The 27,777-nt window shown below is 44.2% G+C and overlaps 1 protein-coding gene across 1 annotated transcript in view; it reads right to left on the reverse strand.

Moving 5' to 3' along the window:
- LOC119655149 (SH2 domain-containing protein 4A-like) overlaps nt 1–27,777 on the reverse strand; it is a 134,872-nt gene that overhangs the window by 4,211 nt on the left and 102,884 nt on the right. The window contains exon 3 of the mRNA XM_038060888.1: nt 3,893–4,663. Coding sequence (XP_037916816.1) covers nt 3,893–4,652 — 760 coding nt within the window. The 5' untranslated portion in view covers nt 4,653–4,663. The remainder of the gene's footprint in view (nt 1–3,892; nt 4,664–27,777) is intronic.

The following is a 27,777-nucleotide window of genomic DNA, read 5'->3' on the forward strand; positions in this document are numbered from 1 at the left end:
GAAGTTTGTGGCATCAAAACGGGGCACCACATTGCTAATTGGACTCCTCGGAGCGATAACTGATACCTACCTACCTACCCATAGCCAAAGACAACGCAATATCTCCTACCTACCCGAATAAGGAAGACGGAATATGAGGAGGACAGAGTAAATCTGCTTCTCGGAACTCATTCCGAGGTCCTACCCCACGACAGTCAGGGGTATAATGGAGAACTGGAAACCAGTAAACGAGGTATGCTCGGGAGCTAGGGTAAGATGGGCAGTAGAAACCTTTAAACTACTGAAATCATCCGGAGTAGATGGCATTTTCCCAGCATTACTTCAGAATGGTCTAGAAATTATTAAAGGGTCTTTTCTTCAACGGGCAGCGTAGCCTTGGGATATGTATCAAGGACGTAGAGGCGAGCGAAAAATGAATAGGATCTTTTTCACTCTAAATTTTTCAATCCAGGCAAGGTCATTATAGGACAATGAAGACATACTCAACGGCATCCTTGGAGATCCTTCTGGGAATAACGCCTCTCCATCTTCATATACAAATGCAGGCAAGGAGGTTTCTTATGGGTGGAGATGGAAATCTTAAAAAGACGTTGCTACGCCACGTTGTAGCTGTCTGTGGAATTCGGACCCAGTAAACCACCTCTACTTCTCCGCCAATATCCCCGCGGGACTACCGTGAAGTATTACATCGCGAGAAGGGTGCTGGTTTACACCAGCATAACTAAGTCATGCGTCCGTCATGGTTTCCGTCGTTTAACCTCCCTCTTTCACTCGCGAATCTCGGACAGTGGACAATATCATGCTCCGGGTCCTCGGGTGAAGCGGCGCATTCGGGACAGTCTGGGAACTCATCCAATCCGAAGCGATGCTTCTTGCATTAACCGTGTCCCGTAAGGATCTGCGTTAGGTGGTAATTTAATTCTCCATGTTTGCGCTTGACCCTTCTCTCAACACACGGGATCAGTGTATGGGTCCAGTGGCCTTTTTCGGAATTATCCCACCGTTGCTGCCATATCGGGTACATCTCCTTGCTAGTGGCCTGTCGGAAGCCCGCAGTCACTTCGGCCGGATTCGCCGTCTTTCTCCAATATAAACAGTGTGCCGCATTCGAAGATAGGAAGATCCAAGGGAATCATCCCCCCGATGATACACATTGCCTCACCAGATACTGTCCTATATGCACTGCACACCCTCAGCGCGATTGGCTGGTATGCCGAACTTATTCTTCCCTGGTTCACTGTTTATCCAGTGCGCACGTACCTACAGGAGATTTTCGCCCTCCAATATTAGGCATCATCCTTGCTAGAGATGAGCTAGCCTTTGCTGCCTTTTCACGCGCATAGTCCAGGTGCCCCTTGAAGCTCAACTTGGCATTGATCATTACCCCCAGATATCTAATGATCGATTTTGAAACGATCTCGTGATTACTAACTCGGATTTGACAGTGTTTTTGGCATGAATGGTTTCGCCCGCATGCAGTTCCATGCCTTGGTGGTGTTTCGTAACTACTACCATCGCCAGGTCGCCTGCAAAACCAATCAACGTTGTCTCTTTTGGCACGCGAAGGCCGGGCACTCCGTCATACATTATGTTCCACACAATACGAAGTCTTGGGGAACATTTGCTGTCCCAAAATATTTCGTCCGCCCGTCGTCCGTCTGCCAAAGAAATCTCTCCGCAAGGTAACTCTCGATTATCCGAGCTAAGTAATCAGGGACATCCAGTTTATCGAGGGTGCCTTTAATTCAACTCTAGTTGGCCGAGTTAAAGGCATTCCGGACATACACATCTTCCCTATAGTGTCTAAAAGACAGATAGGGCGATATGAAGAATGTGCGCCAGGTTGTTTTTAGGACTTCGGTAGCAGAATCAACCTCTGCCTTTTTCATTGGGCGGGAAACACTCCTTTCGCCATGCACGATTCAAATGTGCTTCTGAACCATGCGGGCGTAATTTTAGCAGTCAACCTCGTCATGATTCCCGTTAAATTCTGGAGCCTTATTGTCTCCAATTCGTCCGCAGATCTCCCGTAGTTCCTCTTTGGTCAGCCCGGGGATAATGAAGATGTCCTGTTGAACCATTGGATAAGGTCCGCTTTCTTCTTGTTGTACTGAACTTGTAAGCAGCGCCCCACGGGTTTGTATTTGCCTCAAGGCACCACTGCTTCTAGCGATTCCGCTTACTTACGTATAGCCTCCTTAAGGCTATCTTCGAAGAATGCAGTATCCATGGTCTGGTCCGTTGGCAAAGCCTCCTCCCTCGCAGACACGGTGCCACGTCCACATTCGACTCTCGAATGGCTTGGGAGAGCAAGTTTTAAGCTGCCTTGCAACGGTTGAGGCTGGTTTGTATCAACCTCATTTAGCCCTACGATTCAGCTCCCTCCTATATGCCGGTCACCTGCCACCTGCAACGTGCCATTCGTCTACTCCCTTTCTTCCTTTGGATAACATGCATCGTCGATCTCCCATACAGTTTTTAATAAGATGGCCCACTTCTCCACACTTCTTGCACCTTCTCGACCTATCGTGCTCACTAGTATATGCTGTCGCAAAGTGACCGAAATCGAGGCATCTGAATCGACACACGACCCATCTTATTTTTACCCTGCCTGCAGTAATTTAATCCCTGATTCCATCTGGAGGCTAATAATAGCGATCTGTGTACCTCTGTGTACCGATCGTCCATATGCCTTCTTCATCCTTTTGATGGCACTTTCTTCTATTCCGCTGAGGTTGTGATGTGACCTCGTCTAGGTATTTACACTCGATTACTATCTGTTGCTTTCGAGCTTTCACGTCACCTAACGCCTTTTCTACCTGACCTATCCACTGTCTTCTCGCCAGATTTATTTAACTCCAGCATCAGATCTCTCTTTTCCGTACGCCTGATACGACTCATACTGCCGCTCAAGTCTGTCAATTCCGGATCGGCTTTGACTTTTCGAAGGATTTCGGCGTAGAACAGCCTCCTTTCTTGGAAATAATGATAATATCCGGACGAATTCTCTTTTTCTCCTTCTGTCGTTTTTTGCCGCCCACCTTTGTCCATTGTCCGGGTTTACGAGTTGTAGGTTCTTTCCCTTTTTTCAAAGTTGGGGCCATAATAAAAGAATGACCCGGAACTTTCTCCGGCTCAGCTTTCTTCGGCGAAGGGGCCTTTTTCTTCTTGGCCGCTTGTTGGACACCAAGGGATTCACTTATTCCATCCCTACTGGTGAACTGCATGACGGAGGACACTGCGGAATAGTTTAGAATCACAGTCCCTAAATTGCAAGGCTAGAAGAGAGCAGAATTGTCGACATGTGTTGGAAATGATACACCAGGGGCACACATGGTGACAGCGTATCTTCCCAAAGCCGCAGCTTTAGAGACGAAGCGACTAAAACCCCTCCTAATTGTTTAAATGATCTCCACATGCGATTCTGGAGAGTCTTCAGAAGCAAGGTGGAGGGCAGAGACAAACTCCTCACGATTGGGGTTGGTGATCAATCCCTGAAAGTAATCAAATGAAGACCTTGTGGATTGTTTAAGCCTCACCAGGAAGAGTCTCCTTATAGTGAGAATATTCACTGATCACTGCAGACTATACTATTACCTGGGGAAGCAAGGGATATTTGCGGACACTGTCTGCAGGTTCTGTGCGGAATGTGACCAAACCTCCATATATGCTCTGGGACAGTGTCCAGCACTTGTGCAAAGTTGAAATACTTGGGTTATGGGATTGCTGGACATACCATAGTTAATGGGCCCACCATGATCAGTAAAATGAGGGCAATAGTTCTTCTAGGACGCAATGCAACTTCTCTTAACAGAATTTAGTATTATTAAGGTACAATTGTCATACTCTAGTCCTAATTGTTGTGTATTCAAGGATTAAAAATTGATCTTACCTTGCTCCCTCCAATGTTCTTCGACTTTTCGAGCAGCTTCCTCCGCTTCCTTAACAGTTTCCTGTTTCTTCTGTTGAATTTGTTTGAAGATCTCGGTAGTTCTCTGACCAATAGTTCTTTGTTCCCATTGTGCGATTCGAGCTGCTATTTTAGCCGACGGTTTTGGTCTATTATAAGTGATCTCTTGAAGAACATCAATTTTATTGGTGCGGCTACTAGGTGAGGTATTAAGACGATTATTATAAGCATTGTGTTGGATTTCGTTAATATGTTGTGGAATTTGTGGCTTCATTCGTTCTTTCAATTCATCGACTGAACAATAAATTTCCATATCCTCAATTTTTGGAGTTTCGAGATCGGCCTCATTTATCTTATTTTTCTTATTATCAAAATCTATTATGTCTGAGAGTTGGGCTTCAACGGATTTTCGAAATTCCTTCTCAGCTAATTGTCTGGCTTTATCCTTTGCTTCGCGCTCTAAAATTTCTTCGATAGACAAATCATCTGGATGCTCTCCCATAACCCAAACCCATGGTTCACCATCATCTCCTACGCGGAAATCAACATGGCGCTTGATTCTGTTCTTGTTTGAGTCTTTTGATTTGGAAGATGCCATTTTTTGTTGTTTTTCGTCCCATATTCGCCAACGCCGCACTTGTTCCTCGCGCATTTTGCAGAATAAAGTTTGTTTGTACGTTTCATCTAGACCCGCTAGAATTTCCGGGTCTACGTACATATCTCGTAGGATTTGTTTAAGCATTTTGGACGTAACTGCAAGATAAAGGAAATGATAGTTAAATTAATTACAATATAAATTTTAATGGAATCTTGTGGGTCTCCTGTTCACTAATCGCTATTTTTTCATATTCCGTTCTAAATGAGACTATTCTACAGGTTTACTACCATCATCTTTAATGTTATGCAAATGATAAACCTATAGCGATGAGACAAGCACAAAGAGGAGCGTAAACATCGATGACAAACTTGGATTTGAACCTAAGAGATGAAATAAACGAATGAAACCCGGGAAAGTATCGAGACCTGATAACAGTGCCGGTGATTTCCGGAAATTGAAGAGCTAGGACACAGAACTAACTCAGTGAGTTCATCAATTGTATGACTAAGGACGATAGAACACCATGTGGCATAACCGTTTCAATATGGAAAAAGAAAGGTAATCCAGCGGAACAACTGTTGCTTGAGTGGTTGAGGGTGACTTCAATGGCAGGGCCCTTTAATAGGACATACCCCACCCAGGCTCCACAGGGAAACAGTTCCTGGAAAGCGCTGCGAGAACAGGGCTCGTGGTTGTAAACGCAGGATTTATGCCAAAAGCGGCCAGATTGCGAAGGAAGCATTCCCGATGTAACCTTCACGGCGGAATTACTAGACGAGTGACGAGTTCTGGAAGATTCCTCAGCAAGCGATCCTAAATACATTGCATTCGAAGTGGTTATCAACATTTGTCTGTGTGGACCACCTTTGCGTTCTCCCTTTGTATAGAATCGTTATGGTTTTTGGAACAGGCAGTCACAATGGAATACACGAATACGGAAGTTGTGACCCTGATAACGACAGCCTGCGAGGCTTCCAAATCCTGGAAGGTATCCAGTCGTGGAAAGTGGTGAGGCTTGCAGTGACCAACAAAGGGAAGTGACACCATAAGCTGCTGCCTGCATTTCAAAGGCTCGAAAAGTTCATCAGAGGTAGATTCGCTGAACCGATACGTGCTGTCAGGAACTTATCCCCAAGACATTTCGGTTTTAAAGCAGGAAACTATATGGTGGATGCTGTCATATAATCGGGAGAGAGGCAAACAGCCGTCGATCTCGACGAGTAATGCTCCTTGTAACACTTGATGCCAGAAATGTTTTTAATTTCGAATGATAGGGAGACATGCTAGGTGCTATACAAAATTCATTCCACGTGCCGGGCGATTTTTTTTAAGGATATTGAGAGACCGCTCCTTGCTATATTAGAACCTAGGGGGACTGAGAAGAATGGAGATCATGTCGGGGGTAGCGCAAGGACTCGTCCTGGGCCTGGACATATGGAACGGTTTTTACAATAGTTTGTTAAAACTTGACAAACTAGAAGAATCGCACTTGGTATGGAGAAGACTTAAGGGAAATGGTTGGTTTTCAAGAACGGCAAAATACATTAGATGAGTAGCTATTCTCTCGCAGAATGACTTCTTACGTAAGTGGGCGTGGAGGTTTTCAGTCTTATCTGCACAAGATGACTGATTATGTATTCTGTAATAGGGTTGTGAGTGAGAGCAACTCACCTCGCGGGAGATGGTACGGTAATCTTCAGCAAATTTATGTAGGCACAGAATTGCTCTTTCGGGACAATCTTGTTAGAGAATTGTGGAGGAGCGTTGATAGATGGAGACTCGTTGCGCATTACATTCGGGTTCCTCTTACTGCGAAGAAGATAGAGCTTGACCGGTGGAGGAACCACATGGCGAAGAGTTCCTGTAGTTAGCAATTCTCTACTTTCTCTCTCCTCCTGATCTGAGAGCGGGGGGGCTAGCTGGAAATCATCTACCCTAATCCAAAACAAGTCGGGAAACTTTAAGCTGGAGGCTTCAGGTATGAAAGGTTTCGTTGATTTTTTATGTAAGAATATTTGGGTATACGATGGTTCCACGCCCGTAGCGTATGTAGGTTGACGGGGCAACTTTAGCCTTCTATATCTTTGTGAATAATAAAAGGATTTTCACCAAACTTTCCAATATGATGACTCTTGTTGAAGAGTCCCTTACTGCAAAATTTTACAAATCTAAGAAGAACTGAAAGGGTGCCCGCAGTAAATTTTCAAAACATAATAATATACTATTACTAACTTTATTTGAGTAGATATCGTAATGGGGAGTATTTTAAGGACTGGATACCATGCGCACGGATCACCAAATTTTTTTTTCAGAATTAGGCCGGGTAGTTTTTAGTCCTTGAAATAATTGATTTTTTCGGACCCCTACACTCTCCCCTTTGCAATCAATGTTTAAGCTAATATCTGCTTTGAAAAGTACAGATCGAGATCTTTTATTTGATGCCCCATATGACTACATTCGATGAAAAAAAACTACACTCTCTTTCGCATGTAAACTGAACGTAGAGCGATGTTACATTGTTGCAGTGATGCAAGGACATTCATAGTTCACATCTTTCCACCAAATTTCGTATCAATAGGAGTGACCGTTTCTGAGGAAATGAGTGTGACAGATAGACAAACAGACATACAGGTCACCATCAAATAGGAAATTTGCACAGCCCATCAAAGACCATTTGAAACTAAGGACGTGCATGAGACGAATATCAAGATCCTAAGGAGAGCGTATGGCGGGATGTAGACAGTGATCATAGCTATGACATCTACATTTGCAACTGTTGCTCCGCTCCAAGTATGATATTATTACAGTATTGTAATATGCTAGACACACTAGTAAGAGACACCAAAGAGCATAACCCCAAAATTATTGCTGGCGACTTCAACGTTTGGGCAGTGGAATGCGGAAGTCGGAAAACCAATGAAAGGGAAAGAATTCTACTTGGGACGTTCTGCTGCCTAAATATCACTGTGTCTAACATCGGAATCATAAACACCTTTAGGCGTGGAAAACTAGGCTCCTTCGTGGATGTAAGTTTTGTAAGTGACTGGCTGGTCAAGCATCTTCACTGGCATGTAAGCGAAGAGTATACACATAGCCACCATCAGACTCTGTATATCAACATTAATAAATGACTCATAACAATAAATTCTCATTTGAAGAGACCGGAAACAGGTTAGTCGCCAAGATCACAACATCCGAAAATCACCTTCACAACAAGACCAATGAATTCAGAAAACATCTCTTCAGTAATCTCAGATGAAGTTCTGGACGCAGTTACAAGAGTCTGGGACAACGCAGGCCCCGGTACTGATGGAATTGGATCCAACAGGCGTTGAAATTGGCAATGAGAATGGTGCCAAACATGCTCCCACGGGTGTTCACAGACTGCCCAAAGGAATGGTCCTTCCCCGCAAAGAGGAAATTACAAAAGTTTGTATTGGTCCTGATAGGTGAACCACAATCCTATAGACCTATCTGTCTTCTGCATACAACAGGAAAGGTTCTCGAGTGGATAATCTATAACATGCTTTATTAAATAAGTGATAGTGGCGATTATTTATTAGATAGGCAGTTTGGCTTCCGCAAGGCTCGGTCAGCAGTCAGTGTGGGCAGTCGCGATAAAAATTGAAGCAAATCGCAGACAACTTCAATCAACTAAGTGCTCTTCGAATATGTTGCGTCTACCGGACAGCATGCGTAATTGAGGCAGCATGCGTAATTGAGGCAGCATGCGTAATTGCGGGTGCGAAGTTCAGGAAGCGAATCGAAGCAAGCAAAGGGAGTGGATAAAGTCGTTACCTGCGTGGAAAACAGCAGGGAACCAGACGAGGAATAGTCGCTGGACACAGAGGCCTATCCAACACATTAATATGTGGACTACGTGAAACTACGGTGGGATGTTCAATTAGACATGGTGGCTATAGAAATTACCGCTATAGGTCCGGTTTCGGTGAACCGTCCAACGTATGAAGGTGCAGCCCAAGATGCAGGAGACGTTTTCTTCACTTGCCCAAGTTTCGGAAATTCAAGGAAAACCTAGACACTGAGCTAACTACCGACGTCTGGTAAGGCGACTTCAGCGGCGATTTAAAATGCAGTTTTAAAATCGCTATCAATTCTGCTCCCTCAAGCTGCTGCTTCTTCGAGCGCCAGCGTAGCTTCGGCTTCTGAGACGCCGTTGAATGGCTCTGCTGATACCCTGCCGGTTACTACGCCCAGCAATACTGGTACCATACCTAAGTCACCTCGGTCGAGTAATTCTTCATCTCTATCTGCCACGCACAATTCTAGTGTGTCTATAAAAGATCGTATTAGGCCGTATTGTCCGCAATAATAATAATAATAATAATCGTTGGCACAACAATCCATATTGGATCAGGGCCTTGAAGTGTGTTAGAGCACTTCATTTAAGACCGTAACGGTACACTACAGAGCACTGTAGGAGGCAATGTGGTCAGCATTACGCTCGCCCGAGATTATTACCCCGATTTGACTCAGGTACTCATTCACAGCTGAGTCGACTGGTATCCGACGTCAAATCACGATACAAATCCCACTGCCGCCAGCGAGATTTGAACCGCGACCTTCCGTACGACAGCCTTATGCTCTAACCACTCAGCTATCCGGACACTATCCACAAGCCAACTTAAAAGTCGACTCCATCCGAGGGACATGTTTCCTACTCAGCATCGACTGTGCTACGCAGTTCTGACGATTGTCCTACCGTCGCTGCATAAGCGCCACCGCACAAGGCCTCCTGTGTATCATCGACGCCCACCATCGATGCACAGCAGGTTTTTTCGGTGTCATGTCGCCTAAGCGAATGCCCTTGAAAGCGCTTGAAAATGTGCAACGTAAATTCACCCGTTTCTTTTCTTTAAAAAAAGCTTCCCTCGTGTGGACTACTCCTCCCGCCTCCGCTTTCTGAACCTCCCCTTCCTACAACAATTTAGATCCTATCTGGATTTATTTACTATTTTAAACTTTCCCCGGATCTGATGGACTGCTTCGCCGCTAACGTCATCTTGCGTCTTAGAACACACGCCCTTCGCAGGGCCCGAAGTCTACTTCTACTCCCGGATACCTTTGCCAAAATTACAACGCACAACAACTTGGTTGGGGGGAATAAGTTGCTCCCTGTTTGGTCCGGTCGGGCATCAAGTGGATGCGGACTTAGGACCCCGCAATTCCTAAAAAAAAGAAAAATTCTCAAAAAAACTTGGTCCTTTTAACTTCTCTTCTTGAAGTAGGATATGATAAATGCTTTCTCCTCCTCCTGAGGACAATAAGTAATTGGAGTTTGTTCTGTTTATTGTCTATTAAAAAAATAAAAATAAATGCACAGGCGAAGAAGCAGAAGCGGAGCGAAGACACAGAATGGAATCTATTACAATTAATACGATACAAAGCGATAGCAGCCCATCTAGTCAGTCGTCAACTGAACAGCCCCGCGAAGTAATATAAGAACGGTGGTCCACCGAAGAGTTTTCAATAAAACCTTAAAAAAAAATTACACACACACTGCATGGTTACTCATGGAAAAAACCGTGGTGAGTATATTCATTTTTACCTTTCCTTGCTGGATCTAGAAAATGCGTTCGAGCAAGATTTATCTATCATTCATTGCGTCTAGTGTCAGAACAAGAAATGGGCTAAGTTAAACTGCTCCATTACGATCCGAAGTTCCAAGTACCATTCTTTTTGTTCTCATCATGGAAACTATCACACAGGACATCCTTTAGCCCGCGGCCCACATCCTGCTCCATGTAGATGACGTGTTCCTAGCGTCTTACCTCAAGGCAACTTTCAAACACCTTTTTCAAAAGTGGAATGATAGCCCAGTCTGGACCTGCATCTGGAGAAAAAAAAACAGAATTTTCGGCTACTGACCCCAATGAAAAGGCACTATCAGTGCTATTGGGAATGATTGAAGTATCTCGGATTAATACTAGCAGTCAACGGTAAACTGCGTTATGAAATTTCTTCCCGCATCAGCGTGATGTTCAACAATTGACGTTTTTTGTGATCCACACATTAATGAACGTTTGAAACCCTAAATGGTTCTGAGTGCTGACAGACTATCAAAAACAATGAACGACGCCTCGCGGTAACGACGACAAAGATGTTGCGTTGGACTAGTGGTATAACACGGCATGATCACTTACAAAATGAGAATATCCGCGATCGACATGGAGATGCACTGATCATGGAAAAATTACGAGAGGAGCGTATTCGATGGTCTAGACATGTGGTCCGCGCTGGCATGGACTCACTTGCCAAGGTTGGTCTGAAGATCGACTGATGGGAAACGACCAGCAGGCTGACTGAAACAAGGATGGTTTGATATGGTGGATCAGCTAAGTCAGTCCCATGACCGAGCTAAATAATGTAATCGATTGTTGTTGTTGTTGAAGAGTTGCGGTGACCCCATCTACCCTCTTAAAAAGTTATTGTGCCTCAAAAGGCGGTATTTTGACAACTACATCCAGGGGGATATAAGCGTGTAATGATTTCAAAACAGCCCCTGTTTCGGATGCTGTAGTTTCTTATGGAGTGAGTGTTTAGTAAGGTTGGAGATGGTTAGAGAACAATACCCCCCGCAGGTGGATTTAGCAAGCCAAAGTTCACCATGATGATATCAATCAAAATATAGGGCTTTACGGCACAAGGAAGTATGGGTCACTCCTATTGAACGGTGAAGACTGGAAGGGGCTTAATTTCTCGTGAGTGTATTCTATCAACACACGACATGCTCAGAAGTGACAGAGCGAGTGTCCTGGGATTTCTCTGTAGACGCCTCATCTTGTGGAATTTGTCGGAATGCATCAAGCCTTGGGAAGGCGGCCAAAAATCTACTTGATGAGAGGTAGACGATAAGCATTTTTTTAGTGTCACAATTCACTTTGGTTGTACGGAGTCGAGCCTGTAGTTCAGGCAGGAGCGACAAATGAACCCTAGATAACCTGGTTTGATGAGTGTTAGTGTTTGAATGTCCGCCGACGACGTTCCCAGTGGACCATTAGTTGGAGCTCTTCAATATGCCAAGGGTAAAGGCACGGGGATAACTGCAGAATGCCATGTTAAAGCCCATTATATCTGTTGGGGGAGTTGCAACATCAATACGAGATGCTATTAGAATATCTGGTAGAAACCAAATTGTGGCAACGTATCCAGCAGAGAGGCGCGGCGATTTGTGACACAGTAATCAGAATTGATTCGCTGTTAATCAGTTGATTTTTTTACATGTTGAAGGGTTTATAGAGGCAGAATGTTTTATGGGCTGTCCACAGGGAGAGGTTCTCTCTCTTCCGTTATGTCTCCTGGTAATGGACTAAGAGGAGACAAAGGTCTTTACTGAAGCATTTGTGAATGAACTAGTTGTAAGGATTACTAGCAAGTTAGTGCTCCCGCAATGGGCTCATCTCTATGCTACCCATCTTGTCAAGGGTGGAAAGCAAGTTGGAACAAACAGTCAAGTATTTGGAAGTATATTTCGAGTCCAAGTAACGGTTGAAGCATCACATCCAGGATTACTCTGGTGCTTTACGACTACGATAGACCTGGGCGCTTTTATCACAATAGATTCATTGAATGTTCTCATCCATAATAAAGCTTATTTTGATGTATGCGGTCGAAACGGAACTTTCCTGCTGATGAAGATTCAAAGACTGGGTTGCCTTAGTGTTACTAGAACAATGAGTACTACGACGACTGCGGCACCCGAGGCTATCCTAAATTGATTCCTCCCCCATTCATTTGAAGGTGAAGTGAAAAATAGCTAATGACGCATATAAGCTTGATACCACTGGTGTGTGGAAAAGTGACCAGTCATGCACCTTAAAATTCCTTGGTAAACATCACGCGGCTCTAATGCCTCTTGATGATAGATTTGTCTTTGAGAAGACATACTTTGTCATAATCATCAAAAGAGAAGAATGGTTAACAAATGGCCACGAGCCTTTTAGGATTGCAGGCTTTATTCACGGGTCCATCACGGAGGGCTGATCGGTCTCAGGGGTGTTATCGGTAAACCCGATTATGGACCTGGCTCGAACTCTGAAAAAACTGACGACCGCATTCCATACATTCGTTTTTACTGGCAGCTGAAAAAATCCTCCGACAAAATGGAGGTATAGTACCATTCCAACCTGTTTCAACTGTCAGGCAGCGCTATCAGCACTACATAACAGCAACATGTCAAGCCTATTTGTATAGAATTACCACCAGTTGCTACTGAAACTTGGTCTGATCTAGGTGCCAGGGGACTTGAACATCGCTGATGGAACATTTGGCACCCAATCATCCACTGTCAAATCAGCTCTGAAGGGTGAAATTGCAAAGGTTGACACAGCCGAATAGAGAAAAGAATGGACTCCGGCGGGCAGATGAAAATCTTTGCGAAAGAACCAGGGCCTTCTAGAGCGGCATTTTAAGAAGTGGATACTGTTCCTTAAACTAGGACATGGAAAAAATTGGTGGTGGTCCCAACTATATTTAGCCAATATGAAAAAGAGCATTTCATATGAAGCTGCCCGGTCTTCTCAGACCTCAGGCAAAAATACCTTGATAAGTTTTTCTTCAACGAGGAATCTACGCACTATCTGCTTCTGGAAGGTGTTCTCAGATTCGCAATGGTTTACGAATGTTGCAGGCGGAAGACGATTGGGTAACGGTTGAATTCACAACTCCATTCCAGAAGGGTAAACTGCGTTATGAAATTTCTTCACGCATCAGCGCAGCTTGGATGTGGTGGTGTTCAACAATTGACGTTCTTTGCGATCGATGCATCAATGAACGTTTGAAATCTTAATTAGTTCTGAGTGCTGACCGACTATCAAAAACAATGAACGACCCCTCGCAGTCACGGAGACAAAGATGTTGCGTTGAATTAACAAAGCATGATTACTTACAAAATGAGGATATCCGTGATAGACAAGTGGTTGCACCGTTTATGGCCTGGACATGTAGTCCGCGCTGGCATGGACTCACTTGCCAAGGTTGGTCTGACGCTGAGTGAAACAACGATGGCTTGATACGGTGGATGGTGATTTGAGATCCTTCCGGGATCACCTAAGTCAGGCCGATGACCGAGGTAAACATTGCGGGTTTACATCGTTATGAAATGGGAAAAAGGTTAAAGAAGAAGATCAAGGCCACATCATTGATCCTACCGGCCGCATTAAGATGTTGATTTAAGGATTCGGAGTGAATGGTTCATAAAGGTTAGTACCGCCTCCATAAATTTGTTGAAGAGTTGCGGTGGCCCCATCTACCCTCTTAAAAAGTTATTGTGTCTCAAAAGGCGGTATTTTGGCGACTACATCTAGGGGGATATAAGCGTGTAATGATTTGAAAACAGCCCCCTTTACGGGTGTTGTAGTTTGCTACGGACTCACCGTGAGTGTAAGGTTAGAGATGGTTAGAGAACCTTACCCCCCGCGGATGGATTTAGCAAGCAAAAGTTTACCATGATGATATCAATCAATTCAACCTTTAATTGAATGGGTTAAGTAAACATTTTCAAGGTAATATAGCGGTCAAATGTATACATCGTTGTTCGATGATTACTTCCTGGAAAAATCGGAGCTCTGTAGATACCAGTTATACTCTTACTATTTTGATGCTTGAAATGCAAAACTATTATCATTATCAGGCTTTAAATCGGTTGGAAGAGGTTAACAAATGCAATGAAAGTCATGATTGGGTTAGACCAACGAACGCAAACCAGGGCAGCTACTAAATTAAACAAAAGTTCGCACCAAGTCATGCAGTAGTTTATCTTAATGATGATCCAAAGAGATGCGTAATTCTCCATAAAACCAAAGGTAAACATCAATGAAAATGAACAACAGTTTGACCCGAATTTCAAATTCAATTTCCAACCATTTACAGTACATAATTTTCAGTTATATTTGTCCTTATTTCATGTAGTTATTTAAAACCAGTCTAATTTTCCATTGCGGTCTATCAATCTTTTTTTTTAAGCCGATCAACGTTCTGTAGAGAATGTGACCGCGTTAGAATCAAAGCATATCAACGAAGAAAAAGATTTTCAATCTCAAGAATTTGCCTTGCTTGGGACTGTAGAGAGCTTAGCACGGAGAAGAAGTAAAGACCAAAGTCCCACGTATCAACCGTTGGGGGGATAATCAAGATTAAACTTATTCGAAAACCAATTCACATTCTTGAGATACTTCACAGCAATTTTCGTTGTTTATAAGTACGACTATGTTTGTATGTGATGCATTTATGCTAAGACCGAGAAACTTGTTTTCCACATCTCCATCACCTACCGGATTTCCATTCCAGAAAGTCGACTTTTCTGCAGAATTTTCCCTTCACTCGGTCGGAGCGATAATGGACCTGAATAGTATCTTATAAATTTAATTATACTTTATAGGCATGCACGTATGCATATATGCAGAAGCATGCATTTGTGGAGCTAATTCGTGCCAAGATCACGACTGCAAAGAGTGAAAATATCACTTGTACCTTTTGTCCTAATGGAAAGTCCAAACAATCTTGTTCTACCTTTCTAAAATGCTTTCTGTATGAAGTATCTTGAAATTTAGGAAAAGTATCTTCATCCATCTGGCTGTGATTACATTCTAATTTCGGAGGTTCTTTTTGTGCAATTCATGTTTTCAAAATCTACATGTAAGGTGGATTGTGCTATCGAAAGTTCTTGCAGAGAAATTGACTATCTTGAGGAATGCAATTAGTATCTTTCGGCCCCATTTGATATGTGTTGAATCTAATACGTTTGTTTAACTGGATACGCACATAAGAACCACCCAAACTATTTCCTTTCAAACAAATCCAGTTTTCCTTCGAAAAATTTCAAAAAGATACATATATCTGGTGTGTATGCATTTTGCCAGCTTGTTCGCTGGTTGTTGATATTGACCTCGTAATTACAGCCGCAATTCAGCAAACCAATCTCACTGAAAGTACTGATAAATTAAGATTGTTGTTGGATTTACCTGGAATAGGCGTTACTTTTGTTTGTAACGCTTTTTTCCTTGCACAGTTGTACTAAGTTGTTCCACTTTCCAAAAGACCCCCACCACCCGGTGCACTCCACTTAGAGGAGTGATCATGCGACTTTATGAATCTGCATCTTAGCTGGAAACGTGTTAGCGGATTGCATCTCCGAAAACGTTTTAAAACATTTCGGCAAATGGTTACATGCACTTCATTGCCAACATTTTGTGGTATGACTTGAACAGTGAACCATAACTAAAAGAATTACCATTGTAGAGGCCCCGCATAACCTTGTCTTTTGAACGCATTGGATGAGTGTTGCGATTTGGAAATAATGCAAAATTGGATGAAAAATACAATTTCTGTTTTTAGTACAACAATTTTTTTTGGAGGTCAGCGGCTTTAGTAATGAAAGTTTATTGTTATTTCATGGGCTATGTTGGTATGTTTTATCTTAATGGATATTTTTTCAATAAATACTATCTCGGCAGATGTACTCATGAAAACATGTTAAAAAATTATAGTTAAATCGGTGAATGTTATTACGAACAACAGACATGTACTAATCTTCATGGAGAGTTTCGAGAAAAATGGGACGACCAGCATCTAAGAGCGTGTATGCCACCAGCACATCACGCAATAAGTTTCTGCATAGATCCATAGGTAGCACTACTGATACTACTACTGACAAACTTGTCGTGGCAGCCCCATAGTTCAAAACGTCCAATTCTGACCGCCGTAAATAACAGGGCGCTACAGTCATACTTCATCTGTTCTTTCCAGGAACCACTTCAGCTGCCATCTTGGTCGTTTCCAGCTCTTTCCTCTCTTGACGTTCACGCAGGGTACATTAGTTGTTATTTTTCATACTCGTTTTAATAAATCTTTGTTTCTCTATTGTAAATCTCGGCCTTATCCGGTACCATCTGCCACATTGGTGACCTGCGATTCGAACGATTAAAAAATCAACGCAAATTCGTAAAGATAATGACTGACTGATTGAACAATTGTGTGCTGGAGAAGCGTCAGACGAGGTTACAAAAACATTTTTTTTCGAGCACCTATCTGACACGGTGCGTAGTATTCTGTTACGAAGAGAGTCCGCCGTTGCATCACCTTGGCGCCAACACGGTCATCAAGGCTGTCAACGAAGCAAACTCCTCTAACAGGTTTGCTATCGGGAACAACGACTGAGAATTGGTCCGTTAAAGAAATTATTATTTTCGAACACCCGCACTTCCCGTTTTTTCAAGAAAAGTCCAAACTAATACTGTCATCAAGACCATTCATTTGATACCCAACATGACTATATTTGGTGAAAAAAATCCAGAGAAATCGGATGGAATTGGCAGAAGGATACATACTGGTTGCCTCGGTGAGACCCACACTAGATGCACCAGCCTCCTCCTCATTCAGCGGTATTGCGCGCAAGAAGCATAAGGTCAACACATCTGTTGTGGGCAGCACCATATTGTGTCCCGGATTAGAACCGGTGTGCCAAGAGGTGATCAAATAAGCGAGAGAGATCTCAATGAAGCTGGCCCCTCTTATAGGAATACGGACACAAATGCGGGAAGGACGAGGGCGTATGCGCAAGCTGCAGCCTCACTTTTAATCACTGCCCTGGGAGTTTTCTTCAAGGATGGCAAAATGTCAGAGTGACAATGCATCATCCTGGAACGCAGCCACGATTTAACAAGCAAGGTTTTCGCGATGGGCTTCTCCATTTGGAGTGTACTGACGAGGCTGCCTTAAAGTGGCTCCAGCAGGCAATTTCGACTTTGAGTTTCGGCGGTCGGCCCAACTACACTATTGTGAATATTGAGCTACACAGGACAGAACATGTCGGATGTTGGCTACCGGGCCCTCGAAGGAAGGTAGAGGACATCATCCGCATGCTGGATGTGGATGTGGGTAAAGTTCATGAATACTAAGAAGGACAAATCTACAAACGTGGAGGGTTTCAACTTGGTGTTCGAACTAGACCAAAAGAATCTAAATGTGCTCAGGGGAAGTCACCATGTGGTGATTGACAGTTGATGCCTCAGGAATGGACTTTAAATTAATCCAAAAAAAACCACAATCGTATTATTTACAAAAAGGAGAAAACTTGATGGGCTTTGCCTCCCAGAGATGAGGGGTAGACCTCTTCAACTCTCCGAAGAAGTGGAGCCGCATGTTGGAACAAACATGTAGAGGTAAATTTGAAACGAACTCCCATAGCCTACGGCTTGTGCAGGACCTCTGCCTCGACATGGGGACTCAGGCCTCATGTGGTAATGTGGATATATGTTGCTATTATTAGGCCGGTGTTCGCTTATGAATCCGTAAAGAGTTTTCTTCGCAAACTAGCCGCACTGCAAGAACTGTATCTTTGGGTATTATTGGTGCCATGAGCACGACATCCGGGGCAGGTCTAGATGCATTACTCATCAGCCTCTGGATATATTTATTCAAAGGAGTGCAATGAGCGTAGCTCATAATGCTGCAACTGCAAGTGGAAAACTGACCGCTTAAAGAGATTCGTGGTAAGGATAATTTTTCTTCGAATAAAGTTTTTGTTGATATTCTAGGTCTTTATGTGAGTTCTCAACACCGCCGCTATATAATTAGTGTTCTTGATTGAAGTGACACGAAGGAAGAAGGAATGGAATTTCCTCGATGATTGCCCGCCCTGTCGTGGTGAGGGAGCTCAGTAAGCCGGATTCTCCATGAAACCCGAGGTGATACCTGAAGCTAAGCGGTAGTTAGAACCCCAAGCCAAGGTGTGACTGCGGTGCCAAGGGTTGAATGGTAACAGGAGTTAAAGTGTGACCGTAAATGGTGAACTCTGGGTAGTGGACTACCCAGTTTTAACTAACCTTGTCTCGGCAAAAAGGGGCTCTGCCGCGATCTACTTATTTTCACTGGTAAAACTAAGCCCATGGCTATCAACTGCAAGCAAATTAACAACCTAAAATACAGAAGGAAACAACGGCACTTCAATCATGACGATCCAACCCTGAACGAAGGGGTAACTATGAGCTCTACGATGGAGAACCTGAATCTAGACTTAGATTCTTCACTCATCCATGTGGGAACTAACCGGATCGGGGTCCATTCCTGAACGGACGAGCCATAGCAGTGCCCTTCTGTCAACACTCTTGACCCCGGGCTCCAATCGGCATCACCTGATGAGGCTAAAGTCTTACCTACGGGTAAGCATCTGCGTTCAGGCAATAGACCTTCGGGCAAAACAATGCCTTCGGGCAAAACAATGCCTTCGGGTAAAACAATGCCTCCGGGCAAAAAGTCGTCGGGCAAACCGCCTTCGGACAGAACGCCTCTAGCAAACCGTCTCCAGGAAGGATCGCATCCTTATAGCTTTGAATCGGTGGGTGTATACTATAGAACGTTACAGGTAAACGTTACCGACGAAAGTACGAGCGAGTGGCCCGAACAGTATTGCGTCTCCTTCAACGATGTGTGGGAGGGTGCGTGACTGACCCTGAAAAGGGGTTTCCGAGCTAGCATCGTTTACAAAGTGTTTTCTCTGGCTTTCAGAAGAGAAGCGTAATGAGGCTGAGGTCCTGGAACAACTTGGAGTCCAGAATAACTTCAACACCTGCCTGGATGCTATTAGGCAGATAAAATTGATATGATGAATCGAATGCTCCCTACGTAGGCGCCTCGATTTCGTTCACTTTGCAGCAGCATGTACTAGCGAGTACGATAGGCAGGAAGTGTGGTGAAGAGGGCCACCTTATTAAAGACTACACAGGAGATCCACGATGCATGTTGTGCAAAGGGGAGGACGGCACGTTGGCAGGTGCCCTGCATATAGGAGGGAGCAGAATCGTACGGCTAAATGAGGTTGATACAAATCAACCTCAACCATTGCGAGACAGCTCAAGATTTGCTCTCGCAAACCATTTGAGAGTCGAATGGGGACGTGCCGTGCCGAAATTATGGTAGTGCTACATGGGTGGAAAATGCGGCGATATGGACATATGGACGGCAAGCCATTCAAGAAACAATGACATCTCCGGCAACTGGCTTTGTACGGGCGAAAATCAACGGCGCCCATAGCTACAGCTGCTACGCTTCTCCTAGTGCACCATTAGCGCAATATGAGGAGATGCTAGACGGCTTGGTGTTGGACTCTAGAGAGCACACCCCCAAAATGATTGCCGGCGATTTCAACGCCGGCTTTATCTGGGGAAGTCGAGTGACGAATACCACTGACGAAATCTTGCTGGAAACTTTCGCGGAGCTGGATATCGTACTCGCCAACGTTGGATGCGTGCCGACCTTCCGAAGCAGAGGAATAGGTTCAGTCGTCGATCTAACCTACAGCACCTCGTTTATGAGAAGGATAATCTGGCGGGTGAGTGAGCACTATACCCACAGTGACCATCCGGCCATTTTTCTCGACATCAGGAACGGGGAAGGTGACAATCGAGTGAGCATGAAAAGCGGAAAAAATAGGATAGCTGGGTGGTCCACTGGAGTTTTCGAGGAAGAGACATTCCTGTCGGCTTTAGAAGGAGATTACGACCCGAAGGGAACGGAACGATTAATCCTCGATTCCGAAGATCAACGACAAGTCCATGACGATGCAAAAAATCAGCACCCAATATCACCTAATTTACGTTTGCAATAGTGAAAGACCATGGTAGATTGTTTGTCGTAAGCAGATAGGCGACAGTATTTAAACAACCACTTGTGTCTGCTGTTCACATCGGGGAAATTTCATTTCTAGCTTCCTAAAATGTTTTCCAGAAACCATTGTTTGGGGAGATGTGCCGTTTATTGACGTTGGGCTTCCAGGAGATGTTTAATCAGGGTAAGGTTTACCGATTTGGAAGGTCTATATAGTCAACTGGCACTAGGAACGGACGCATCCAACACAGTTGCTGACAGGATCCAGAAGAATTCGAACCACTGCATACCACTCTGCATCGAATGGGCTAGTCGAGCGATCCGATCGCTCTCCCAAATCGGCTCTTATCTGCCAACGTTCACTAGCTTGGATCGATCTAGCGGCGGCTAGGACTCAACATTTTTTGCAAAGAGGACATCAATGCATCCATTGATCAAATGTTCTATGAAATGAGTTTTCGAATTTCCGGAGAATTATATATGGACGAGGATATGGCCACATCAAGTCCCGAATAATCAGGCAGGAAAAATATGTCAGCCAGTCAGAAAACTGATAGAACCACTATATTATGGCCATACCAAATTCTCAAAAGAGGGATGGAATAAGTGAATCCCTTGGTGTCCAACAAGCGGCCAAGAAGAAAAAAACCTCATCGCTAAAGAAAGCTGGGTCGGCGAAAGTTCCGGGTAGTTCTTCGATTATGGGTTCAACTGTGACGAAAGGGGAACAGCCTCCAGCTCATAAACCCGTAGAATTAAGAATTAAGGATCAAGTATTCACAATTTGCATCTATGGTAAAGACCCGGGGCAATACCTAACCAGATTCAAACCAACTGGACTTCAGGACGAGCTTGAGATCAACGCGAACATATAGCAACAGGACAGTTTGCATCTTCTACGACCAATGTCAATGTCGCTCAGCGCTCTGGTCGCCTACATTTGTCAGTTTTCCCAGAAAATGTAAGAAACTCACAAAATGGTTTAGGCCAATCAGAACTTGAAGTTGCGTGAGATAGCTGACAATTTTACACGACCATTTGAGAATGAGCAAATTGTCTTCAAATTGGTTGCCGCGTTTGCCAAACCCAAGGTACTAGGTGAAACCGTCCAAAGCGACAAACGACAAGTGAAGGGTAAATTTACCGATAGCGAATATTACATGACATTATTGTATCGATTAAGTGCAGAAGTAGAGAGAACACGGCATTCAATGCAAAAGAACAAAGTGCGCCCGCCATCTTACAAGTTGATGGAAATGATGGTCAAACTAAGTGAATTTCTGTACACTTTGAAATGTTTGACAAGCACCCTAGTCTCCAGATCTGACTTCCAGCAATTATTGACTATTTGCAAAAAGATGTTTCATGGAAAGAGATTTGTTTTCGATGACGAAGTAATATCCAAACTGAAGCCTATTTTCACAACGGCTCAATCGAACCATTGTGGTATACCCCTTTCATGGGGTAACAAATATTAAATTTACTTATCCTTCCACGTATTTGATGCTTTTTCCGACAGATAAAAGAAAAAACGAATCGAAAAACAAAGGAGACGAGGTGAAAACAGTGCTGATGACGCCATGGACTAAGCAGCGTCGAAAGAAGTCGAAAATACAGCAAAAACTGCGTAGGCTCGAGATTGACAGTAGTGAATTCACTGTATCAAAGTTATGGCTAACTACAACGTTGACATCAGCGCCAAACAAAAAGAGAAAGGAAAAATCACAAGCAGAGGTCCTTTTCATAAAATCGAACGCAGGGAGATCTTTCGAGGAAGGTCTTCCAGAAGCTCGCAACAACTTTCCCGAAGCTCTCGTAAGAGGGGTGAACGAGCCACAAGATACGATAGGAATAGAAAAACTGTGACTGAAACCTTAGTGAATTCAACAATGGGCCTTATCACCGCAGTTCCGACACGTCCGCGCCCAAAAGGAGTCTCCGTCACGGGAAGTCACCTGTGTCCTGGAATACGGCTAAAATTGCAAGCCTACGTAGGAACTGCCTCAGGATTGCAAGAGAGAGGAGGTGACCCTTAGATCTGCAGAATACATGAGAACGAAAAAGGAACTCCGCCACGAAACCAACAGGTGAAAAGCAAGTTGCTTGCAGGACTTAGTCAGTGACACTAACTGGGACTCATGGGGCCTAGGGTATAAGTTCGTTACCAAAAAACTCAGTACTAATCACTCTGTTCCATGGAAGCAGCGAAGATGGAAGAGAGGTGATCCACAGTTGATGCGATTGAGGAAGTTGGATAAGTGGTGAAACTGGCTGAGGAACACAGCCATCACTGCCGAACAGTGGTGTTCCTTGTGATACTGGCTGTGAGCAATGTCTTCAATTCTGGGAAATGGTGCGACATGCTTAGGGCTTTAGAAAATTGTTACCTTATTCCAGGCTATTTTTTGTGGGTATTGAGGGACTATTTGAAGAGCTTTGCCCAGCTCTATGAGTGTTACATCGCAGACGGCCCAGGGATCTGTCCTCGGTCTGACCTTTGGCACTTTTAGACTCCAGGTACCTGATAAATAAAGACCGCGTTGAGCAGAGTGGCGCATTACCTTCGTGGAACGCTGAGAAGAGGAAAGTGACTTTCCATTGAACAAGAGTTTGTGATGAGCGTGCTGGTTCGAACGTCACAGGATCGTTGGATCTCCCAGTTGGTGGACCCCGTTAAACCAAACAAACGTGGAATTGTAATGTAATGAAGAATGTAAAGTTACAAACTATAGTAAGGGTGATGGGAGGTAAAAAGGCTATAGGGAGACTATAGACTGGGCTCGTGGCTGTTTAGTTCCGCTAATTTGGTAGTTAAACAACAAAAAAATTAGCTTTCTTTAAATCAAGGAGATTAGTCTTCAAAGAATTGAAAATATCTAAAATAGCAAAATATAGTTAGTCTTTAATAACCATCAAATTAGAAAAATCTTAATTCAACCTATTGTTCCTATCCCTATTGTTCACAACTTCAAACAAATTTAATTATTACACTAAAATCTTCAAACTCCAACTCATCGTTTATCTTCTTAAGCATTTAGGTGGATACGAATCAAAGATGTATTGTTAAGAAGTGTTTCAGTCGTACAGTCGTGGGTGTGTTCATAAGTGAATCGTCTGAGTCATGGTTTTCGATCACGCGTTAACCTTGACCTCCACTTATATGGAAAAACTCATAAATGTAACTTTGTGATGCTGAGTAAATCAACCTCTTCCCCGTCGAAAAAATACGCTTGAGGGTGTGACAAAAGATATAATACCAGATTCTGTTGTTGTGACATTGTCGCTTGACTAAGCTCAATTTGCTCACTTAAATGACTCGCGCTTGTATCTATTTAACAAAATTGGCGTTTTTTGATAATGTATGATTTGATTATATATCGAAGCAGTAAAAATGAAAAATTTAAATACGTTGAAGCGAATGACGAATGTTATTATCATCACTCTCTATCAAGGGAAAATAATTTCCGCATTTCTAGGTTTCCTAGTGTATTGAATATGCCTCGGATAACAACGCGAAAATTTCCAGAAAACTCATTCTGCTTCACCGTTGAAGTTTGCATTATATTTGTTAGTCATTGGGTCAAACCATAGACTTTACTGTCGATACGTACTCGAGGAAGGTGAACAGGTACAAGCCTGCAAAGGACACATTTGAAGTGGCTTTTCCCACCAAGCCTCACTGGAGGTTATCTGGTTTCTTGAAAACCGGGATGGCTCTCTGAGAGCATATGTTTCAGAAGAATTCCAAGGCGGTGTGCTTTCGGCTCGGTTATTTTCGGTGTGTCCCTTGAGGGCGTTTCATGGTGGTTGTGGTTAAGCCCATATAGCCGACAGAGCTCCTTAGGAGCAACGAATCTGTTTCCACAGCGAGGAAGAGGTTATCCCTCCAGACGATATTGTGTTAGAAGATGAGCTTAATTGGATCTAATATGCGCATCCCATCATATCCCGATAGCAGAGCAGGACATTCCTAAGACAGCGGTAAAAACCGTTCAGGCGCTATGAGTTTATGATAATGTTCTTAGCCTCCGAAACACCGCCAGTCCTTTCAACGCTCCATGGATGAGGTACTGTTTTTGGCGTTGATAAAATGGTATACCTAGGGCACACAATAAGCCAAGACAGCATAAGCCCCCCAAAGTCCTACGTTGAAGCGGTACGGGATTTCAAGAGACTGGAGAATATCAAGAAGAGAAATTTCTCGGCACACTGAACTTCTACACACTTTTTTACAAAATGCAGCACATCTTCAAGCACTGTTGAAAAAGTGCCTAGCTAACGTGAAGAAAGGCGATAACGCACCAATAAAATAGACTCCTAAGTCAGAGAAAGCCTTCTTAGACTGCAAAGAATCACTGCCGAAAGCAATCGCTGGTCCACTTCAAGAAAAATCAGCCTCAGGTAAGCTTCATCTCGGAGTTCACCAATAATATAAAACATATTGAGGGCGAAAAAAATAAGGTAGCTGATGCGTTATCGAGGATAGGAACAATCAGTTTCATCATCATCAACGGCGCAACAACCGGTATCCGGTCTAGGCCTGCCTTAACAAGGAACTCCAGACATCCCGGTTTTGCGCCGAGGTCCACCAATTCGATATCCCTTAAAGCTGTCTGGCGTCCTGACTTACGCCATCGCTCCATCTTAGGCAGGGCCTGCCTCGTCTTCTTTTTCTACCATAGATATTGCCCTTATAGACTTTCCAGGTGGGATCATCCTCATCCACACGGATTAAGTGACCCGCCCACCATAGCCTATTGAGCCGGATTTTATCCACAACTGGACGGTCATGGTATCGCTCATAGATTTCCTCGTTATGTAGGTTACCGAATCGTTCATCCTCATGTAGGGGGCTAAAAATTCTTCGGAGGATTCTTCTCTCGAACGCGGTCAAGAGTTCGCAATTCTTGTTGCTAAGAACCCAGGTCTCCAAGGAATACATGAGGACTGACAAGATCATTGTCTTGTACAGTAAGAGCTTTGACCCTCTGGTGAGACGTTTCGAGCGGAACAGTTTTTGTAAGCTGAAATAGGCTCTGTTGGCCGACAACAACCGTCCGCGGATTTCCTCATCGTAGCTGTTATCGGTTGTGATTTTCGACCCTAGATAGGAGAAATTATGAACGGTCTCAAAGTTGTATTCCCCTATCCTTATTCTTCCCGTTTGACCAGTGCAGTTTGATGTTTATTGGTTGGTTTCGGTGCTGATGTTGTTGATCTCGAATGATGTTGAGAGTGATTCTGCTGCTTTTATCTGGCCTTGCACATTGGTCAGGGTCAGCCTAGTCAGTCTTACAAGTTTCGTCGGGATACCAAATTCTCTCATGGCCATGTACAGTTTTACCCTGGCTATGCTATCATAGGCGGCCTTAAAGTCGATGAACAGATGGTGCAACTGTTGTCCATATTCCAACAGTTTTTCCATCGCTTGTCGCAGAGAGAAAATCTGATCTGTTGCTGATTTGCCTGGAGTGAAGCCTCTTTGGTATGGGCCAATGATGTTCTGGGCGTATGGGGCTATCCGGTCTAGCAAGATAGTGGAGAATATCTTATAGATGGTACACAGCAACGTGATACCTCTATAATTGCTGCACTGTGTGATATCTCCCTTTTTATGTATGAGAGAGATAATGCCTCGTTGCCAATCGTCAGGCATTGATTCGCTGTCCCATACCTTGAGCATCAGTTGATGCAACACTTAGTGTAATTGGTCGCCTCCATATTTAACCAATTCGGCTGTAATTCCATCGGCTCCTGGCGACTTATAATTTTTTAGCCGATGAATGGTACGGACTGTTTCTCCTATACTTGTTTTTTTTTTTTTTTTGGGAGTAGGGTAGGTGAATGCGTTTACGCACAGAGTGTGGGACTCCCGCAACAGCACGCAGGCGGACTACCAACTAAACACCTCCCTGTCATCAGAGAACTAGCCTGGAACCGTTTGACACATTACTTCGGGCTAGCCCTCCCGCTCTCCTGGCTTTGGGAGCCTTCAAGACAGGGAATTCCTTTTACCAACGGGAGGGGAGGGGAAGAAGGAAGTTGTTGTTAGTTCAGGGAACCCCTTACCGTCCGATCCCTCTGCCGGTCGACTTCAATCTTCTTCGTAGTAAGAAGAGCCCGAACATAATGCGCAATACGATTCCAGCTGCCAGCGCTCTTCAGCATCTCTCTGACAATGTTGTCTGGAGAGAGCTCCCCTGTGTCTGCATAAAGCTGCTGGCGGAGGCCGTCCCACCTCTCGCAAGAGAAAAAGATGTGTTCAGCGTCATCCGCGCCTTCCCAACCATGTGCGGGTAAGACTGAAAACCTCCATGCCCACTTAGAAGTTGGGTAAGGAAGTAATCAATCTCACCGTGCTTTCTGTTCAACCATGGGTCTAATTTGTCGATGAGCCGCGCAGTCCACTTGCCCCTTGACCCATTTTGCCAAGAAAGTTGCCATTCGTTAAGGGTTTAAGGGTAACATTCGCTATTAGCTGACTCAAGGCAGAGACTCCAGCTGCAGCCCTGTCCGCGGCTGCTTTGATTTGCTCGAAGAAGCTCATCTTCGAGTCGAGCATTAAACCAAGGTATTTTATCGCTGGTTTTGACTCTCAAGGTCGGGATTCTCCTTCTGGTCAGAATGACTACTTCGGTTTTTTCCAGCGCAAGGTTGAAACCGTGAGCAGTCATCCATCCGCTTACCCGTCGCATCAATATGCCAAGTCTGCTTTGCGCCTGTTCAACAGTGCGTCCGGCAACAAGTGCCGCAACGTCGTCTGCATAACCGACCAGGCGCGACTCTTCGGGCATATCGAGTCTCAGCAGACTATCGTAGGAAGCGTTCCAGAGGTCCGGCCCTAGGATGGATCCCTGCGCTACTCCCGACGTGATTTCCATCCTCCTCTGGCCCTCTAGCGTCTCATAGAACAGCGAGCGGTCTTTCAGATAATCCCTCAATAGCCGCAAGAGATAGTTTCTCCTATACTTGGCCGTATTTGTTCGTTGTCTTCAGTCGGCGGGACCTCCAACTCGCCGATGTTCTGGTTGTTCAGTAGCTCATCAAAGTACTCAACCTATCGCTCCAATATACAGATTCTGTCGGAAATCAGATTTCCCTCTTTGTCTCGGCAGGATGAGCATCGAGGTGTATAATGCTTCATCTGTTGACTTATTGGCAAAACTTCCGCGCCTAGTGCGGTAGCTCCCTGTACTTTTAGAGTTCATAGACCTGTTGGTTCTCCCAGGTTTCCTTTTCCGTCTGTGAAGTCGCTTCTTCCTCGACGGAGCTCGTGATAAGTCTCTGCGAGTGCCCGCGTTCTTTGAGAATGCAACAACACTCGGTATGCGGCATTCTTTCGTTCCGTTGCTAGTTTACATTCATCGTCAAACCAGCCGTTCCGACTCCTTTTGCGGCTGGGGCCAAGTAGGTTTGTGGTTGTATCAATAATAACGTTCTTCAGGTGAGTGTGAAGATCATTTGTTGATGCTTCATCTCCAGGTTCTCTGTTGACTGCGGTTATTGCGGCATCCATTTTCCTAGGTGTCGTGGAGGGTTGGGTTGTGGATGGCTTCAGTGTTAACTCTCTCCTGATTGTCAAAGAGGATTCTGGGTGGTGTTGTTATATAGAAACAATCAGCTTGCCGCGATCAATGCTATGGAA

Source organism: Hermetia illucens, chromosome 4 (assembly GCF_905115235.1).
Source record: "Hermetia illucens chromosome 4, iHerIll2.2.curated.20191125, whole genome shotgun sequence".
In the NCBI taxonomy this organism is placed as follows: Eukaryota; Metazoa; Arthropoda; class Insecta; order Diptera; family Stratiomyidae; genus Hermetia; species Hermetia illucens.